The following is a 20931-nucleotide window of genomic DNA, read 5'->3' as shown; positions in this document are numbered from 1 at the left end:
TTTTTTTTTTTTTTTTTTTTTTTTTTTTTTTTTTTTTTTTTTTTTTAGTATAGAAGTAAGTGGGAATACTGTTTAATTTGTTCTATTTAGGGAGCCACTCATGTCCACATCATCTGTTAAATAGCTGTTCTTTCCCTATTAATTTGTGGTGCCAACTTTATCAATGATTACGTTCCCTTAACTATCAGGGCGTGTCTCTGATCCCTTTATTTTGTCCCATTGGTCTGGTTCTTACACCAACAACATGCTGTTTGTTTAAGTTTGGCTTTGTAGTTTATCTCAGAATCTGGTAGGGTAAGACTCTCCTCTTTACTAGTATTTTATTTATTTATTTATTTATTTATTTATTTATTTATTTATTTATTTATTTGACAGAGACAGAGAGAGAAGGAACACAAGCAGGGGGAGTGGGAGAGGGAGAAGCAGGCTCCCCGCTGAGGAAGGAGCCCGATGTGGGGCTCGATCCCAGGACCCTGGGACCATGACCTGAGCCGAAGGCAGATGCTTAACTGACCGAGCCACCCAGGTGTCCCTTGTCAGTATTTTTAAACGATGGGTTTATTACCCATGGATATTTATTAAGAGGACTAAATTTGGGATATATTTTGCAGGTAGCAGTGTGCTTGTGGCATCTTTTGCTTTACTGAAATTTTATGTTTCTGTATATTCAAATCTGGTAACATATCCTTATTGGCTTCTAGGTTTTGTACCTCATCTAGAAGATTCTCTTCATCCCAGTATCTTATTAATATTCTCTAATATCTTATTTTAAATCTTCTATAGTTTTATTTTAATGGTTAGATATTTAATCTGTCTGGAATCTGTTTCTGTGTTGTTATGAAATTAAGATCTAACTATTTTATTCCAGTGGCAAGCTAGCTTTTCCAATAATGAATAACCCATCCTTTCATCCATATTTGAAAGACTTCCTTTATCATATACTAAAATTCCATATATACATAGGACTGTTTGGGGGCTTTATTTTTTTTTATTTTTTTTTTAAAGATTTTATTTATTTATTTGACAGACAGAGACACAGCGAGAGAGTGAACTCAAGCAGGGAGAGTGGGAGAGGGAGAAGCAGGCTTCCCGCTGAGCAGGGAGCCCAATGCAGGGCTCGATCCCAGGACCCTGGGATCATGACCCAAGCCGAAGGCAGACGCCCAATGAATGAGCCACCCAGGCGCCCCTGTTTGGGGGCTTTACTTGCTTTACGGAAGGTACTGGAATCCAGAATTTGTTGGCAAAGGATGGATAAGCGTCGGATGCATTTGAGCAGGAGGATGGCAGATCGAAGGGGTGGTTACAAAGCTCCCTGGCCAGCCAGGTGTGTGAGGGATGAATCCCGGAGAGGAGGACAAGGCTGAGAGACAGATGCCACTGGAAGGATGGGAAGGAAGGGACAGGCACCAGAGGCATCTTGAAAGAGGAAAGGTGAGGAATTCACCCTTGTGGGGCTCTCGGGGAAGTGATGTCAGCTGAACCAGCGGGACAAATGTACTTTTCAATGCTGGCTTACCTGAGGCCAAGGGGCTGCTGGCGAGAGGCGGGTCCTGGTCACCCTAGTCAGTGGGAGTCAGTTAACGAGGCCCCGGACACTGCCATGGGCAGAGGCCTCCGAGGACGCAGGTTGGGGTTTCTGGGGGAGATCTCAGGCTCCCTGCTCATCCAGGAGGAGAGGGGCTGGGTGGGAAAGAACTCAGTCCCTTCCACTCTGCAGCAGCAGCTTTAGAATTTCCCCACACAGCGACTCTGCGACAAGGGGAGAAAGGGGACCTGGCCTGGAGTATCAGCTGTGTACCCAGAGAACGGTTTTAGCTTAAAATGTGTGTTCATTTGGAGACGTGTTAGATGAGAAGGGGAGGTTGATGCAGTTCTTACTTGGTCACATGGACTGGCACTCCTTACTCACCTTCCCAGCACACTTCCCACCATCCCCATGGAGGCCCTTCTCCCCTCCGGCCCCACTTAAAGTCCTTGCTGGACCCTTTAGCCCTGAGTTCAGCTCCCTCTTCTCCCTTCATTAGATCATAAATTCTTGGTCCTTTCCTTCCAGACCCTGCCCTGAGCAGTCAGCACAGAGCTGGGCACACAGCGGGCAGTGAGGGCCTGCTTGCTGCTGGATTGTTCCCCTCAGTTTACCACCGCACCAGCTCCCACGTGGGTCAGAAGCCACACAGAGGGTGCGGAGGAAGGGGCTCCACCTCACCTCCTGTTAGCCTCCTATTCAATTTGATTTCATTCAGCTAAATGGGGCCCTGCTCTTGAGGCATTTATGGACAATGAGGAAATACAGGGATTGGAGACCTAGATTTTTCCATGCATTACCTTGGATGGGTGGAGCGGGATGTGGCCGGGCTTCTTCAGTGAGGAGAGGATCAAGTACCAGGCTTTGGGGAATGCCCTGGAGTTTGGGGCTTGCCCTGGGCCTATTTGATAGGCAAAGGGTAAGGGAGTGAAGGGAAGGGAGAGACAGGAAGGATCCCCAGTGAGGAGGTCCCCCAGGACTCACCATACCCCTCACCCCTCACTTTCAGGACACTGTAGTGCTGTGGGTTGGGTTGCCCGCAACATCAATCAGCATTGCCTTGTTAAAGTTCAGCTCTGATCATGGCACTCTCCTGCTCAAAAACCATCAGTGGCTCTTTATTGCCTATGGACTAAGTTCAAATTTAAAGCTTGGCCTTTGAGGGTCACAACTACTGGGCCCTAATGTATCTTTCCAGATTTGTTCCTTCACAGAGCATCCCTCCTCTCTGCCCAACTTCCACATTCCACTACTTGCATAGCTGAGCATACCCTGCTTTCTGGCCTCCCTGTTTTTGCTCATGTTGTTCCTTCCTCCTAGCATACCTTTCTCACCTATCATTAGCTTTTGAAATCCTAGCCATCCTCTAAGACCCAAATCAGGCGCCACCTCCTCCGTGATCTGCTTTCCAGATCTGCTCTTTCGCTTCCCAGCCAACATCTACCTCCTATTTTCTGGGCTCTCTAGCCAGTTATTAGCTATGTGACAGAGCTCTATAAACCACAGATGTTTACAAATGTGAAGGATTTGTATTGCTCCTTCTAGGATGCCCCCTGTTACCATGGGAGACTTGGACCTCTGAGCCTCTGAGGGGTTGGACGCATTTGTCCCCTCACCTGCACTATCAGCAACTTCAAGCCTGGAATTTCCTCTTTGTAGCATATATACAGTTGGTGCTCCCTAAGTGTGTGAACGAAATTGAATTTAGTGGATTCCACTGAGGGGTGTGGGTCCTGAGTTTGTGTCCTTGGCAGTGGGGTAGATGGTAGGGGAGGGGACGGATGCAAGCTGAGAGGGGTCCAGACTGAGGCCCCATCTGCCTTCTGGAGGGCCAGACAAGCAGAGGGGAGCAGGGTGGGGGGCACCTCTGCCTGGCACAGGAAGAGGTCCCACAGATACCACCAACCGGTTCCATCCCTGCGTTCGGGCCTCATCAGCCCTGTATTCGGATCTCACCCTCAGTTTCACAAAATTGCTTTAATATGTGGGCCAGAAAAGCCGGTTGTAGGGCCTCGGGCGATAGCTCAGGCAGGAAACTCCCAGTGTACCTAGCTGGGCAGCCGAGCAGGCGAAGTCACCTCACCAGGCCCCTGAGTGAGCCCGCTGTCAGGCCAGAGATAGGGATCAGCTGGGTGGAGCAGGAGCATCCTCTAAGCTGCCCTGAGATAGGCAGAGGCTGGGCGCGACCTCTCTCCACCTGGCCTCCCAGGAGGGAGAGCTGGGGACACTTGCACTTGACCCTTTCCTCACCAAGGATTCAGGCAATCACTTTTTCTTCTCCCTCTAAGTTTGACCATCATCCCTGCCTCCCATGTGGTTCCTGCCCACAGCTCCTGGGCACCAAGCTGTGGGACTATGCGGAGTTTAGAAGGGAGGGTACCATCCCCCATCCCCCCCCAGATGCCCAGAAGTGTGTCTCTGAGCCATGACCTTGATAACCTGAAGAGAGGGGTCTTTCCCAAATCATGGCTGGGCTCATCCTAAAGTTGTGAGGGCCCAGCATACTCTTCTTGCCACCCGTTCCCTTGGACAGCCAGGCGGTTCTGAGTTTCTGGGGGCAGCAGACTGCTGACCCCAAGGGTCGCAACCCCCTACTGGTTCCTGCATTTCCAAGATCTGAAGGCCTCAGGGTCCCTTGATACTAAGGGGTCGAGGCCCCCCATCTTCCTACCCACCGTAACCCCTCCCCATGCAATCCCAGGCACAGGAGAGAGGTGTCCAGAGGGCGGAGCTCTGAGTCAGAATATAAATACCCGATCCTGCCACCCAGCTGGAGAGCCGCCACGATGCTCAGCAGACAGATGCCCGCCTGTCTCTCCCACTACCTACCAGACCTACGCCAAGCAGAAGATGGCAAGCCTTCAGCCCCCTGTGCCTTGGAGGTGAGGGAGCCGTGCTGGGTAGGTGGGCCCCGAAGCTGAGGGCAGGAGGCAGGCACCAGGAGCACTGGGGGCACTGTAGACCCCAGAGACACAGAGCACCTGGGCTTGGGCGGCCCCGACCTGGCACCCGGGGTTGCGGTCTGGCCCGGTTGGGGCTCCTGGGTGGATGGCCCAGCTGAGGGTACCCACAGACTCGACCAGGTGCTGTGGTGTGGCTCAGGGCCTTCTGGGGCCAGGCCAGCACCCAGGTAGATGGTGCTCAGCACTGCCAGGGTGGATCCGTGCTCGCCTGTCCTAGTGGTGAGCGGGCATTTACCCCATGGACATTCTAAACTGCCATGCTGTGTGAGTGTGTGGTGTGGTGTCTCGGAAGGATCGGCGGCATTGCCAACCTGTCACATCAGCCCAGAAGCCCAGCTGGATCTGTGGTCAAGACTCCTGGGTCCTTCTGACTCCTCATAGCTTCCTAGGGAGACGCTGGGGTCAAGGGTCAGGTAGCCAGGGCTCTGGACCAGCTCTGCCTCAGCTTTCCCACTTACTCCAAGCTTCCAGTTTGCCATAGGCACGCCATGGCCAGAACTGGCAGCAGCACCTTCTTCCTCATCCTCCTCTCCAGGCCTCTCCCCCAGCCCACACTGAATCCCTGAATGAGATGAGTGATGCCCTGAAAATGTCTTGTCCTTTCGGGGTGGGAGATGGAGACCCCACGCAGCCTCCCAGGAGCCCAAGGAGGGGAGCTCCGAGCTGCATGGTGTCCGGTGCCCTGTTGCCCTGGTCAGGATAGGTATCACCTTCTGGGGTGTCCCCACATTTCCCCACAGCCCTCAGGGGGGCTGGAAGAGCCTCTGGTCAGCACCTGTTCCTGCCTCCCTAGTCTGGTGGAGCCTCTGGAACCTGGGCTGGGAGGGGGGAGAGCTTCCACAGAAAGGACAGAGCACCTTGAAGGGGGGCATGGAGCAGCTGAGAACTGTTCCTGTCCCTCTCAGGTCCCCGAGGCTCCGTGCCTCAGAGCTGGACTTCTTGCCCTGACCTCTCGCCTAGCTTGTGTGATAAAAAAGGAAACAGCCATGGTAGCTCCTCCCAGGAGCACCCTGGTCTGGGATGTTGCTCAGACTAGCTGGGTAACGTTCTGAGGTCCCATGAAGTCCCCAACCCAATGGTGTCCTTTCAGGGAGGGCCCACACACCCTGGAAGCTATCACCGGGCTATTGGGAGCTCTGACGCAGGTGTTGCAAGGAACTGGTGGGATGGATACACCCAGCTCTCTGGGGAGGAGGAGGTGGCCTCACCAGCCAGGCCTGCCCTGAGAAGCCCTGGGGAGGGAGTTCCTACAGGCTCCCTAGGAGCTGTGTGCTTTCTCCTGCACCCCAGACCTTGTGGACTGGTTTGGTTAGGGTTCGCCTGGCCCTGGGGTAATGGGGATCACACCCAGCACTTCTGAAACCCCACGTGTCAGACCCCCTCCCCATCTCCCACCCCCACATGGGAGCGTGCCCCCAGGAGCCCATTGGTAACTATTCGTCTGACCGACTGGTGGTGACAGCTAGACCTGGGGTGCCCTGAATTGGCAGCTGAGGGCTTACTCCTGCCTCTGCTATTAAGTAGTCCAGTGCATGACCCAGAGCAAGCTTTTAGCCAGTTTGGTTAACTCTCGGTGAGAGCCAGCCCCCAGGCGGCTGGAACGTGTGCCGCCCTGTGGTCAGGTAGATCTGCGCCCGAGGCCTGGCCCTGCGGCTTCTGCACCATGTGCCCCTGTGTGAGAAGCAGTCTCCCTAAACCCAGGCTTCTCCTCCACAAGGTAGGGCTAACAGCACCTTCCTCGGAGCGTGCTGGGGGAGCTAGATGAGAACAGAGGCAGCGCACCCCGTGCGGGCTCAGGGCCTGGCGCGCTGGTCCTGTCTATGAAGCTGGGGGCGGGAAGGGGGACTATTGGATTGCCTAATAGCCAGTCTGGAGGGTCAAAGAGCGACATCTTTTCCACATGAGCTGGCAAGATCCCCCTGTCCTGAGTAGGTCTCAAGGGAAAGTAGAGTCCTGGCACTCTCAGCCCCAGGAATCCAGGCCCGAGAGGAGGCCGGAGCCGGAGCTGGAGCTGGGTGTCTGCGGCCTGAGCAGCAGTGCCCTTTCTCCCACGGGGCTTCTCCGAAACCCATCAGGCCCACCCTCCCTGCACAGCTGTATGGTTCCTAGTGCGTCTGAATACGCTTCTCTCCTGTTGGCCATACAGTTCGTGCCTTGAGCTCCAACCCCCCTGAGTGCTCCCTGGTCCTTACCCAGGACCCTCCAATGACCCCACGAACCAGAGGATCTGTGCCCGCCCGTGCTCCGGGGCTGCGGCCCAGCTGGCCTGATGCCCGGCCGTGGCTGTTGTTAAATGATTTGATTTTCACCCTGATAACCAGCCAAGGCATCCCATCCCAGGGACAGGCTTGTCCAAGTCCTTAAAGGGTTTTACCCTTACCACACGGTAAGCTACCCCGTAAACTTGGGTTCCATAATGTCACCAGTTTCTGGTTCCCATCTGCACAGCCACAGACATTGTGCTTTGTTCTATTGGATCTTTCTACTGCGTATCAGTTACCTCCAGGGCCATGAAGTTTCACTTCTCCCTAGTACCACTTCTGTCGAGCTGCTTAGAGCAGGAGCAAAATAGGTACATTCATTTTTATCCAAGACGGTCATTTTTCACAGACCTGGTTATCAGAATCATCTGGGCCCAAGACTTGAGTCCCATGTTCCCACGGCCTTCCTCCCAGAGTGACCCGAGGGGTTCTCTCTCAACCCCCCTTGCCAGCTTCTGTCTCCCTGCTGGTGAGATGTCAGAGTCGTTTGTAGAGCACTTTGGAATTGGGTCTCTCCTGCAAATTCCTAAGCTAGAAGTTGTGATTTGAGACTCCAGGTAGACCACAAAGGAGCCTTCTGTGGCTCCTGGGAAGTAGAACTCCTCCAAGAACCTTAGGCTCTGGTATGCGCTGGCTCTTTAAAAAAGAGAGAGAGATTGTGGAATATGGTGGCAGAAATATAGCGAGTGCAAGCATTGCAAGTAAAAGGACTATCAGAGTTTGGGGGTTATTGTGGAGTCTTGGGGGAATTCAGAGTGAAAAGAAGAATCTGTCAGGAAAAGAGGTTCTAAGAGGAAAAGATGAAGGAGGAGGGGGTAGGGACAAGTGACACCTGTCTTTGCGTTGAACGTTAACGGTCGCTTCCGAGTAAGGCGACACCATGGTCATGGTTACGAGCTCAAGCTGAAGAATTAAAGCTGGATTCAAACTTGGGCTCCTTTGATTCTAGCTGAGGGCCCACCGTCAAAGGACTCAGTCTCAGATTCACCATCTGTAAAGTGAGGCTAATAATAACTGCTCCGTGGAGGGCGGGGGGGGGGGGTTGTGAGGAGTGAGTGAGGTGGAACACACACTATGCTTAGCATATGGCAGACGCTCGTCAGGTCGTCGCTAAGGTGGTTAGCGCTGCTGAGTCAGAGTGGGAAGAGGTGGGCAGCCTCCCTAGAGGGTGCCAGGATTAGATGACAGCAGAGGGCTTTTCCTGGAAGGCAGGGGGACCTCGAGTGAGGTCCTGAGGGAAGCCATGAATGCTCATGCCCTTCCAGACAAGACACATGGGGGAGGGCAGCCCCTCTGGGGGGTAGGAGAAGGGCCGTGATGGCTGAGAGCCCTTCAACACTATGAAATGTCCCTGAGGACTGACCCTCGCCTGGGCTGAGGCCTCTGGCCGCCCATTTGAACTCTAGATGCTCCTCTGAGAATGTAGGCCAGTGAGAACAGGCTTTGCCACAACCTCTCTCCTGGGTGAAAACCGACTCCCTCTTCTCGCCAGATCAGACCAAGACACCCGCTCCGCCTGATGGGGGGTGAGAAATGAGGAGCCCACCCTGCCCAGAACGGGTCTGGCCAAAGGCCCAGCCCTATTTCCAGAGCCAGGGTAGAAGTGGTGTTTATGGCCTTTGGCTCGAGTCATACAGCTCCAAACAGAATCCTGTGAGATCAAGTTATTGACTGTGAAGACACCCAATATTTCAGAGCTAACCTCACGAAGGGATTCCTCACACCTATTTATAACTGTCCGTTTGGCTTTTGCTCTGATTCTGAGGCAGCTGTTGGGGATTGAGGAGGAAGAGGCCCTAATTCTATCTCAGGGTCTATGTAGCAACCTTCCCAGGCATCATTCTGGAGTTGCTGCTTAGAATGAAACCCCGGAAGAGGCTGGAAGGACAGACATCAAAATGATGACAGTTCTCATGACAAGAAAAAAGATCATTGTCACTATGTATGGTGGTGGGTGTTAACTAAACTCATTGTGGTAATCATATTGCAATATCTGTATATCAAATCATTATATTGTACGCTTAAAATGAATACAATGTTATATGCAATTATATCTCAATTTAAAAAGATAGCAATTTAAAAATGCAAGATTTGGGCGCCTGGGTGGCTCAGTTGGTTGAGCGACTGCCTTCAGCTCAGGTCATGATCCTGGAGTCCTGGGATCGAGTCCCACATCGGGCTCCCTGCTCAGCAGGGAGTCTGCTTCTCCCTCTGACCCTCCCCCCTCTCATGTGCTCTCTCTCTCTCATTCTCTCTCTCAAATAAATAAATAAAATCTTAAAAAAAAAAAAACAAACCTTTGGGTGCCTGGGTGGCTCAGTTGGTTAAGCGACTGCCTTCGGCTCAGGTCATGATCCTGGAGTCCCAGGATCGAGTCCCGCATCGGGCTCCCTGCTCGGCGGGGAGTCTGCTTCGCTCTCTGACCCTCCTCCCTCTCATGCTCTCTGTCTCTCATTCTCTCTCTCTCAAATAAATAAATAAAATCTTTAAAAATGCAAGATTTAAAATGTAAGAAAAGTGTCTGGCAAATAGTAAGTGTTCAATAGATGCTAGCTTGCTCTTGCAATATTATTATCTCTGACAATAGCCAAGGCAGATGAACTATCTGTGTTGAAAATAAAAATAATTATAACATTTAAAAAACCCCAAAAAGGTGATAATAGTGATCGTCTCTGAGTGGTGGGATGCTGGAGACTCTTCTTTTTCTTCATATTTTTGTGATTTTCCCAAAACCCCCATAATATTTTAAATAGAGAATTGCATCCTCTTAAAGATGTATAACGAGATTTTGGCAACATAGGGTGAACTGTGTGGAGTGTAAAGGGTTCTAGTTCAAAGGCCTCTATAAATATGGTCATTTGGTCCGTGGGAGGGATCCCAGGGCATCTGCCATAGGCATGGGCTAGGAGTGATGGTAAACAGACTCCTCTAAGCCTGGGTAAAACTCTCGGGGAAGGGACTTCAAATCCTGAGATTCAACCAGGAGAAGCATGAATAGAACAGGCCTGAAGCCGTCCCCTTCCAAGGGGTGCTGGCTCGTAGTGGGGGGAGGAGAAAGCCCCTCACCTCAGCAGCCCTGGGGACCAGCAGCATCCTCTGGAGCCCAGAAATGCAGATTGACTGGGAGGAGGCTTCTTGGGTCTGAGCAGTGGGAGCCTGTGGCCCACTTGAGCCGCTCTCTCTGTCAGTTGTCATCGCCTGAGGAGTGAGCCTGCTAACCTCATTTCAATCCACAGGGAGGGCTGTCTCCATGCCACCTACTGACCGTGAAGGTCATCCGGATGAAAAACGTCCGACAGGCTGATAGGGGTGAGTATCCTCCTGTCTTCCCTCCTTCTCTGCTTGAGGGACGTGGCTGGAGTCAGGCTCTGGCTGGAGACACATCAGAGGTGTGGGGGGGTGCGGGGAGGGGTGGGGGGGTGTGTCCGCCATACTCAGGTTGTATTTCAGACTTTGGGGTTTACATCATTTTTCCAGGCCCCTCCTCTCACCTGTGACCTTGGCACTACCAGCCCCTGCAGTCCGCCTGGGTCTGAGAACCCTGTTCACCTCACTCTCTCCTCCCCACTCCCCCCTCCTCTAGCACCCATTTCCAGGAGCATCAGCTTCTCCCACACTGGGCCCTTCTTGCTTCTGCATGAGTTGATGTGCTGTTAGAGGTGAAGGAGAGGGAGAGGCCCATCTGTCAGCCTAGCCCCAGTGCCCCTTCTCGGCGCATGGATCCTAAGTTGGGTTCTGGAGTTCACGACAGAAGCCACATTGCGCCAGCTCTGCAGCGTAGTCCCGTGGATGCAGTTTGACTCACTGGCGCTGTTTGTGCGGTGTTTTCTCGCAGACTTAACTTCGCCCTCATCCCAGCCCCTGCTGCATTCCCAGGTTATGGGGGGCCCTGGGAAGTCTCTGGCTTCAGTGAGAAATGAATGCATCTGGGTAGGCAGGATGCTCCCCTCACGCTTGTCTTTGGGGTGGAATTTGAGAACTCCGGAGAACCCAGATCCCCTCCCTATGCCACCTTCAACCTGCCCCATCCAGAGAGAAGCTTGGCCCTCAAGGAGGAGAAAGCTCTGTGTCAAGGCCCCTTGGCTGAGAGCATGTCCCCACTCACTGGTGACCACACAGGAATAGTCCAAGAGCCACCGGGCTCCCCAGAGCTCCATTATATTCGTACTACCCTCACCCTGGGATTCAGGCTAGAGAGGGCCTCAGGGGGGCAGAGAATGCAGAGAGCTATGATACCAAGTGTGCATTTTAACAAGGGGAGACATTTATACCCGAAGCAATTATAGACTAGTAACAGGAGATGGCATTCTAACTTGTCATTATAGAATTTAGAACTGGGGTGGGGGAGGCGCCTAGATGGCTCAGTTGTTAAGCGTCTGCCTTCGGCTCAGGTCATGGTCCCAGGGTCCTGGGATCGAGCCCTGCATCGGGCTCCCTGCTCTCCCTCTCCCACTCCCCCTGCTTGTGTTCCCTCTCTTGCTGTGCCTCTCTGTGTCAAATAAATAAATAAAATCTTTAAAAACTAAAAAAGTGAAAAGAACTGGGGGCAACTGGGTGGCTCAATCAGTGAAGCAGTTAAGCCTCTGACTCTTGGTATGGGCTCAGGTCATGATCTCCAGGTTATGAGAGGGGAGCAGCATAAGCGTAGGGCTACATGCTCAGTAGGGAGTCGGCTGGAGACTTTTCCCCTCCCTTTGCCCCCCCACCGTCCCACCCCCTGCTCATGCTCTCTCTCTCTCTCAAATAAATAAATAAATAAAATCTTTAAAAAAGAACTGGAGGAGGGCACTGAAAGCCTGGAGTAGCTAAGGAAGGCTGCTCTGAGGACCTGGAGTCTGAGAGGGGCAGAGTGTGAGCGCCTAGAGGTCCTGGGAGCCCGATCTGGGAGGAGAGGCCATCTTGAGGGCGGGAGAGAAGCCACCTGGCCTCTGTGAGCACCTGCCGGGGGCCGCCTCCAAACAACACTTGCTTCTCTGAACAACCTGAGGGTACTGCTGTCGCCCATTCGGCACGTGAGGGCTAATGATTGCCTAAAGGTGGGAGTAGTAGAGGGGACAAGCAGGAGAAGGAGGCTGGGGCCCGGCAGAGGAGGGATGGGGATCCAAGGGACGGGGCACCCGAGCTCCTGAGGAAGGGATTGCGTGATCTCCTGAGGCAAGAGGCAGACTATGCTGGAGCATAGGTGGGGAGAAGCTGACAAACTTGCGGAGAAACTGTTGCCACAATGCAGGCATGAGAGTGCAGGGCAGAGGCGGGAGGGCCCTGGGGCTGAGGGAAAGCCAAGTGGTCAGGAAGGACTCCAGCTGGACTCCCTGGAGGGCGGGTGTCCAGAGCCCAGGTCAGCCAGCATCCAGCTTGGGCCCAGCTCTGCCAAGAGGCTGGCAGGAGAGCCGGGGACTTCTCGGGCTTCTCGGGGCCTCCCAGGCCACCGGAGAGTGAGCTGAGGAGAAGTGTTCCCTGGGCAGGGCCTGGCCACCTCTTCTGCCTTTCTTGCCCATGCCACGGTGGGTCACTCAGACACTTCACCCACCCCCGGGCAGTGCCCACCCACTCCCCACATCCCCGGGATACCCACAGCTTGCACACGCCCACAGCTGCCCTCATCTGTCTCCACTCCTGAGGTGTGTCCGTCCCAACCCTGCGGGTCACCTGGGCTGCACACTCTTGTGGCATGCCTGTATCTGTGTGCAGACCTTCCCTTTGTCCAAGCCTCTCTCTTCTGTCTTCTCCTGCCACACCCATCCCCTGCACATCCCAGAGGTAAGGGGATGGGGGAAGAGGCAGCCAGACAAATGGGCTAAAGTCGGACCCACCACCTTCTTCCCTTTCCCCACGAGTCCCTCTGGCACACAGACTGCCTTTGGGAGGTTTCCAGGTCCCCTTGGGGAACCCCTTATTGTTTATGTTGTCCTCATTTCCCCTGAGGAACAGGGTGGGAGGCATCCATGGTGTCTGGGAGGGTCAGCCCAGGGCCCGTTGTGTGTAGACCCCACAGTAGACCTAGGCTGGGCTCTGTTGCTGCCTTGCCTGATATGGTTGGTGACTATCATGATGTCTTCTGGGTCCTGGGTTACTCTTACCCCAAATTGTTCTCTTGTAGCTTGGATCAAAAATGAGCTCCTCTCTGGTTCAATCCTCTAGTGTGTGCCTGAGTTTCCCAAGATTTCAAGGAGCCTGAAAGGGATGAGATTCGGGGATGACTCGCTTGTCAAGGAGCGCTCCACCCAGCCCTGGGCCAGGACTGGATAGGGTGGACCTGGAAACCTCCCAGTGGCCAAGAGCTTTTATTCCTCTTGGGAAAATCAAGTTAAAACTCAAACCAGTACCCCAAGTGATGCGAGGCGGTGTCTCTAGAGGTATTAGGAAGATCATGTTCTCAACATCTGTAGATCTCATTGAGTCATCTTCTGCCCTCCATATCCCAGGAAAGGAGACATGTCATTCAAATGACTAAGCCCTCTATCACTTAAGAGGAACAAGGATTAGAACCATCTATGCCTAGGAAATCCCCTGCAGTCTCTGAAATCCTCAGAATTGGGTCAGCATTGCCTAACCACTCTCTATTGCCAGCATGCCGGTCACTCCCCTTCCAGTCAGAGTATCCTCCGGGCCCCTGGCGGCCTTGCTCCATCAAGTCATCTCTCCCTTCCGAGGATTTCCCCCTTCTTCGGCTGCACTCTCCTTCCCAACCTTGTGGAGAGAGGTGGGACCAGCTCTCTTAGAAAGAACTGAAAAACAAATCAATGCTGGAAGTGTGGGTGTCTGATCAATCCTGTCTCTTCTAGGAGTATTTGTATCTTACCTAGAGATTTAAGCCTTAGGTAAAAAATACTGAGTTTTTTTTTTTAAAGATTTTATTTATTTATTTGAGCCAGAGAGAATGAGAGAGAGAGAGAGCACATGAGAAGGGGGAGGGTCAGAGGGAGAAGCAGGCTCCCCGCCGAGCAGGGAGCCCGATGCGGGACTCGATCCAGGGACTCCAGGATCATGACCTGAGCCGAAAGCAGTCGCTTAACCAACTGAGCCACCCAGGCGCCCAAAAATACTGAGATTTTATTTAATGGGCTTAATGGGAGAATTTTAGGCATGGACTGATAATAGGAAAGGGATTTTAGAGGCAAAGGGGCCTTTACGGGGTCGATCAAATCATGCTAAGTAAATGGGTATGGAGTTGGTGGGGTCCCTGCCTACAGGCTCCTTCCTACTATACAAGAGGCAGACCTGAGGAGAATGTCTCAGGCTGAGGAGGAATGGTGGGTGTTCCAGGAAAAGCCAACGGAGGGATCCCAGGAGATCCCTGGGGAGTCTCCCTATAGGCAGAGCAATTAGAGATCCAAGTTGCTTACCTATATCTGGGGTGACTCAGCCCAGAATTTGATACAGTGCTCTCAAGCAGGAAGTTGGGCTTTTCCATTCAATTCATTTATTTATTCAACAAATGATTAGCAAGTGCTGACACATGGTCTCCAGGCCCTCCCAGCATTCAGGGTGCAGTGGAGACAGATGCTCTGACTTGCACTGGGGTGCAGTGTAGCCAAGCCCTGCCAAGAGAAGGGCAGAGACTCTAAGCTGGGGGGGGCACCTGGCCGAGATGTGGGAGTTCAAGGAAGGCTTCCAGAGGAGGTTCCTTCTGAAACCTGAAGGGGCTAGCCAAGGGAAGGGTGAGGCAAAAGTGGAAGAGAACGGTGTTCTAAGCAGAAGGAATGGCAAGACAGCGTGGCACTTCTGAGACCCACAAGTGACTGGGTTTGGCTGGAGTCTAGAGGGTGAGTGCAAGCACTTGTGTGTGTGTGTGTGTGTGTGTGTGTGTGTGTGTGTGTGGTGGCAGGGCAGGGGCTGGGTGATAGGGAGAGTAGAAAGAGGAGGCTGAGGCTGGGGAAGTGGGAGAGACAGCCATGTTGAGTGGTTGGAACTCCTTCTTGAGGGCAGATGGGAGCTACTGCAAGATTTTAAACTGGGAGTAATATGGTCAGCTCTCAAAAGATCCCTCTGGTTTCTCCTGAGAGAAAAGACGAGGGTAGGGCAAGACAAGAGCCAGGGCGCCCAGTCGGTAAGCGGCAGCAGAGAAGATGGTGGCCTGCAACAGGGCAGTGGTGGTGCAAGTAAGAAGTGGGTAGGCTGGAGAGGTCAACAGAGTTAAACGTCATGGAAGAGCCAAGGATGGTACTTGAGGTCTGGCCTGGCCATCTGAATTGATGGTGAGGAGGAGCAGGTTGGACATGGAGGGGATGGGTGGGGATGATGAGGTCATCATTTTCTTTAGATTCCTCTGGGTTTTGGTCATTCTTTGTGTCTGGATTAAGCAATTATGACCTCTAAAAGGCAGTGTCATCCCACCTTTATTCAGTGGGAAGAGGGCCATGAATTCCAATTCACTGAACGTCAAGGCCTCAAAGATTAATCAGACATCGGAGATGAAATCAGAAGCTAGGGATGCTTATGATGCAAACCGTGGTTCTTAACTCTGCTAATGTTCTCAGTGGAGTGACAATGTAAGACTAGTCAGTCCAGGGGGGACACCTTTCATTCTCACAGGACATTACTACTAATAACTATGAACTAGTTTTGGTCAGTCCTATCTTCACACCAGCTCCACCATCTACAGGATTCTCTGATACCGGAGCCTGTATTGACTTTTACCATTTTCTACATATCTGGTGTGTACCCTGGGAATTACCCCAGCAGATTGCCAGGAGAGGGACAAGGGCAGGTACAGCACCTCTTCCTCTCTCCTCCCAGGTAGAATGGAGGGAGCCAAGCTAGGCTGCTATTTTTTTTTTTCACCTCTATGCCTTCTGCTGCTCCAGCCAGAGGACCTGAGAGGCCTTCCTCTATTTTGGGAGGGCCTTTTAAGAACAAAGCCTTTGTACCTTCTCCAGAACACATCCAGCAACATCACCCTTGGGTTGTTCATTTCAAATGAGAAAAAAAAAGTACATGCCCTCAGATGTGAAGGTTTCTTGGGTCACATGCCTCAGGCTAGGAGACCAGTGTAGGGATAAAGAGCCTGGCTAGGTGCAGTCAAGACATTAGTCCTATGTAAATGATGGCCCCTGCTTCTAGATTCTCCTAAACTCTTATTCCACCCAAGCCCTTCCCCATCCTGGCCCTCTGGGCAGGCTCTGTTCCCCTGCTTCTCACCAGCCCGGAGGAAGAGCAGAGCCCCACTTTGTTTTTCCTGGTACCTTGCGCTAAGGCAAGAGTTAAACTGGACTCTGTGGGGGCTGGTCCTCCAGATCTTCCCCTGGTGGAGGAAAAACTGTGCAGCCAGACCTTGTCCCAACCTAGCAGGCATTTGCTCAGGGGGCTGGGATGCTTCTGAAAAGAGCCAGAGCCATCTATGTCCAGGAGAGTGATCAGTGGGACATGAACCCCCTCTCTAAATTTTCTAGCCTGTAGGCTGTGGTCTTCTCGGGGGTTCTGGGACAAAGGTCTCTGGAGAGTCAGACCCATGAGTGAGGAGGGGAGACTAGGGCTTGCTCTGGAAGTGACTTGCCTGAGGTTTCCTTCTGACTCTCCACTCTCCTCTCTGGACCCGGGTTGGTTCCCCACCCTTCCCCCCCAACCCTTGTCTTCCTTGGACAGTGAGCCAGACAGACTGCTTTGTGAGCCTCTGGCTGCCCACCGCTTCTCGTGAGAAGCTGAAGACTAGGACCATCTCCAACTGCCCGAACCCAGAGTGGAATGAAACCTTCAGCTTCCAGATCCAGAGCCAAGTGAAGGTGAGACTCAGAGGACACCATGTGTCTGTCAGCCCTGCCTATATTTCTATTCTCCATGCCTGCTTGTCCTTCTGTTTGCTTTTGTGTCCTTCTTATGTCTATTTGTCTTTCTTCCCACCTACTTCTTCTCCTCCTAGTGACCCATCTTCCCACTCACCCACTTCTTCATTAGGCCTGCCTCATTATTTGTCCCTCTGAGTCTACTTATCCTTCTACCTTCTTTCCTTCCTCTCTTGTCCTTCTACCTAATTGTTGCTGGCATTTGTGGTTCCTGCCACAAAACTGAGCGTGTTTCAGAACATGCTCCAAGTAGGAAAATACATGGAGGGGAAGGGCCATTCTATTCACTAGGTCCAAGGCCAGTCTAATTCCAGCCAGAGGGTTTTCCTTATCTTAACTCCTTTTTAGAAGGCTTTATTATTTCTAATTCCTTGAGTGTCTGTTCTTTCATTTATTGGGCTTTTGTTTCATGGTGTTGGCCTTCTTCAGGTATATGGCAACTCTCCTATGGGAGAGTTCTCCCTTGAGCATACTGAGCTGTGACCAACTCAGCAGGATGCCCTTTTTTATTTTCATTATTATTATTTTTTTTGCCTAATGTGGGGCTGAAACTCATGACCATGAGATCAAGACCTGGGCCAAGATCAAGAGTCGGACACTTAACTGACTGAGCCAACCCCGGTACCCCCTCAGCAGAGTGCTCTTAAAACAAACTTGGCCTCATCATGGAGGTATCAACCCCAGTCTTGGGGCATTTGAGGCTTGATATCTCCAGCTTTCTGCTTCCATATTTTAGGGTGATTCTTTATTTCTGGTTCATGATAAGTCCTTTTTTGTTTTCAAGAAGGGCTTTAGGGTCACCTGGCTGGTTCAGTCAGTTAAGCCTCTGACTCTTGATAACGGCTCAGGTCATGATCTCGGGGTCTGCTTGGGATTTTCTCTTCCTCTCCTTCTGCCCCTGCCCACCACCCCCACAAAGATAAATAAATAAGTCTTTTTTTAAGAAGGGCTTTATATTTGTTACTATAAAAATATCTCTTCTATCATATTTATGGTTTTGGCGAGGAAGGAGGATTTGGGCATGGGCTTTGCCATCTTGAAATCAGAATTTCGACTTCCTTTGTCTAAAGATCTATGGGGCTGCTCATATGAATCTATGGGGTTGGTTCTGGGGCATGTCTGTGTTTCTAGTAATTACAAGGTCAACAGATCTCATTCAATAAGGAACCCTCAGACCACTTTATGTCCACCTGATAAGGACCAAAGAGGCAAACCCAGCCCCAACCCTCATCTCCCAGGGTCCTTGAAACAAGAGACCTCAGAGGCTAATCCATGTTACCCAAAACCATTGACCTCAGTGTTCAGCCAGATGTCAGGGTAGCTGCTCAACTCTTGACATGCAGCTTTGAGACCACCCATAAGACCTCTTTAGGGGCTGATGAATCAAAGGATAGAGTTTAAACACCTCACCCCAAGCCCATCAAGTATGAGAATCCCTGTAATCTGCCACATCATCTTCCAGGAGTGTTAAGGTGTTAGCTTCCCTGAATTGTTTTTTTTTTTTTTAAATTGGGTTTTCTAGCATTTAATGGGCTGTCTTCAGCTCCAGGGGCCCCAGTGCTGAACACAGTCTATGAGTTGGCAAGGATCTTGCTTGTTCTGCCTTTCTATCATCCCCCCAGGTGGAATGATATCCCTTACACTTCACAGGCCCTTGCCAACCTTGCAAAAGAGCAAAATTCTCCAGGAGAATCAGAGCAGAGGGTCAGGAAGTCTTCAGAGAATTAGAAAGGAGGGTTTAGATACCATCACCCCTGAGTTCATTATTCTACAAATGTCTTTCATACCTGAGCAGGGACCTCTGTGCTGTTCCCCATCCCTCAGACCCACCTCCTTCCTAGGAAAATGGGCCCATGCAAACACAGTAACCAGACTTGCACCCTCCTTTCTCCCCTAGAACGTGCTAGAGCTGAGCATCTGTGATGAAGATACACTGACACCAGATGACCATCTCTTGACAATCTTCTATGACCTCACCAAACTCTGCTTCCGAAAGAAAACCCATGTGAAGTTCCCACTCAACCCAGAGGTGGGTGCTGGTGTCCAGGCCCTCAGCCTCCTGCCCCATGGGAGCAGCTAGTTATGTTCATGATGCCACCCTACGGTTTCTCTCTGTGTCACCGAGTCAGGAAACGACAGTACTGCTGGCTCAGTCCCAGTGCTATGCTTACCAGCTGTGTAACCTTGCAGAATGTATTCAATTCCTCTGCATTCTGTTTCCTCATCTGTCCAATGGCAATGATGATACGTACCTCACAGGGCTGTTGTGGTGCTGAAATGGGAAAACATATTTAAGGCCCTTAGCACCGTTCACGGTACAAAAGGGAGATGAAGTACGTGTTGGTTCCTTTTTTTTCCCTCAGAGTCCTGCTGCTGAGATAGCCCAGGGGACGGAGGGCAGATGAGGGTAAAGAAGGGCAAATCTGCAAATCAGAGAATGTCAGAGCTAGAAAAGACCAAGGTGTTATCAATTCAATCATTCAACAAATCCTTGATTTCCTACTATGGGCCAGACACTGTTCCAGGCCCTGGGGACACGGCAGGGGACGAGTATCCCTGCTCTTGGCTGGCTTACATTCTGGCAGGGAAATTAAGGTCCAGTGAAGTCACAACTTCCTGAAGTTACACAACGAGAGGTGTGAAGGAATAAATGAGGGAAGGGGCCCCTATCCTTCAGAGTTGAGCTGGCTGGGGATGATATCTCAACTCTCCCTTGCCCTGGGTACTGAGCCCCTTGGGAAGGCAGGCGAGCAATGGGAGGCTGGGGGTAGAAGCTAAAGGGACATGTCTGGGGGGCAGACAGGGGCAGCCCCAGGTCACAGCTGCTTTCCCTTTACCCCCTTGCCAGGGCATGGAAGAGCTGGAGGTAGAGTTCCTGCTGGAGGAGAGGTGAGTAGGCCCAGCCCCCTAGGACCCCGCCATGGTCCTGACTCCCAAGTGGCTCCGAGCAGGCATTTCAGAGCCTGGTCTGCCTTTTTGCTGCCCTCGCCTCTCCCACTCTCACCCCTGGCACCCCACACTGCGCCTCAGAGTCACTTGGGAGCTTCTAAATACTGTAGGTGCCTGGGCCCCAGCCCTACTCATCCTGTTCTACTGACGTCAGTTTTGCTTCAGAGATCTAGAACTCTGGCCAAATTGCCTGCCTCAGCTCCCTTGCATTCCTGAGAGTGGCCTCTGAGAAGAATTCCTGCCACATGGTGATGGGGCCTTGGAGAGGCCAGGCTGAGAAAGAGGTCAGGACCAGGGGGTTTCCTCCTTGGCCCTGAACTGTTCAAACAAACTGCCCCAGGGGCACCTGGCTGACTCAGTTGGTTACTTGTCTGCCTTTGGCTCAGTTCATGATCTTGGAGTCCTGGGTTCAAGCCCCACGAGCCCTGAGTCTGGCTTCCTGCTCAGCAGGGAGTCTGCTCCTCCCTCTCCCTCAGCCCCTCCCCCTTGCTCATGTGCGCGCTCTCTCTCTCTCTGTCTCAAATAAATAAATAAAATCTTTAAAAAAAAAAAAAAACCTCCCCCAAACTCTGGCCTGAAGCAGCCTGTCCCCCTCTGCAGCCAACTCTAGAACCACATCAAGGAGATGCTCAGGTCCAACACGTGGGGTTATTTCTCATCATTTTCAACTAGGAAAATGACCCAGGGTCCTGGAGATACGAGTATGCTGGGCACTCAAGTAGAACTGGGCCCCAGAGCTGGAGGATAGGAAGGAGAAGAGGACAAAGAGAGAAGGGGAGAGAAGGGAGAAGCCTGCTCAGGATACTAGTGTGCCTTGTGATTGGGCAGCCAACTCCTCCCTGGTAGCCCTGATAGGGCTGAGCCCCTGGACTTAGGATCAGTCCGGGAAAATGCAGAGGGTGAGAGGCAGGAGTTAGAACAAGAGCTTGTCAAACTCCACTCTGAGAGAGTCCTCTACCTAGGGGCACTTGGAATTCTTTGGGCTGCCTCATTTACCCACAACAGCTGCTTAACAAATTAAAATCAACTTTGTCTCTCATTGAAGAACATCTGGGCTCTCTCCTCCAATTCTTGACTCGGTAAGACTTGGGGGAAAAGTCCTTGTAGCTTGCAAAATGAAACATGTCGAAATTGGTAGTCAGAGTTGATCTGGAGGCACAATCATCTTGGGCCTAATTTTGGCAAGGGAAGCTGTAGACTCCCATAGGCTAATTGTAACCTTGGAGACTTATATTCTTGACTTTATAACATGAAGACATTTCATATGCACCAGGCCCCTCTCCGGCTGGGTCAGAACTGTTTGTTTAATGCATGAATTAAATAAAGCCCAGAAAGGAGAATGGGTCATTTCTGCCACCAGAACTCTTTACATCTGCTGCAGGTGGCAGGCTCGGGCCTTTTCCTGCTGTTTATCCTCATAGTTCCTTACAGTTGTGCATAAAGCACAA

At 51.9% G+C, this 20931-nt stretch overlaps 1 protein-coding gene across 3 annotated transcripts in view; it reads left to right on the top strand.

Moving 5' to 3' along the window:
• Positions 1–20931, top strand: part of PLA2G4E (phospholipase A2 group IVE) — a 67590-nt gene that overhangs the window by 29067 nt on the left and 17592 nt on the right. Inside the window, exons 1-5 of one of the 3 annotated variants that reach the window (XM_021695616.1) lie at positions 4314–4410; positions 9989–10061; positions 16338–16474; positions 18432–18563; positions 19383–19423. In XM_021695616.1, the coding sequence (XP_021551291.1) occupies positions 4315–4410; positions 9989–10061; positions 16338–16474; positions 18432–18563; positions 19383–19423 (479 nt within the window). In that variant the 5' untranslated portion in view covers position 4314. Of the gene's footprint in view, positions 1–4313; positions 4429–9988; positions 10062–16337; positions 16475–18431; positions 18564–19382; positions 19424–20931 lie in introns of those variants that run through there. The other 2 variants (XM_021695615.1, XM_044918371.1) reach the window with 2 other exon arrangements.

Source organism: Neomonachus schauinslandi, chromosome 9, assembly GCF_002201575.2.
Source record: "Neomonachus schauinslandi chromosome 9, ASM220157v2, whole genome shotgun sequence".
NCBI lineage: Eukaryota > Metazoa > Chordata > Mammalia > Carnivora > Phocidae > Neomonachus > Neomonachus schauinslandi.
Note: the sequence above shows the minus strand (reverse complement) of the source record. Positions and strands in the feature narration are given on the sequence as shown.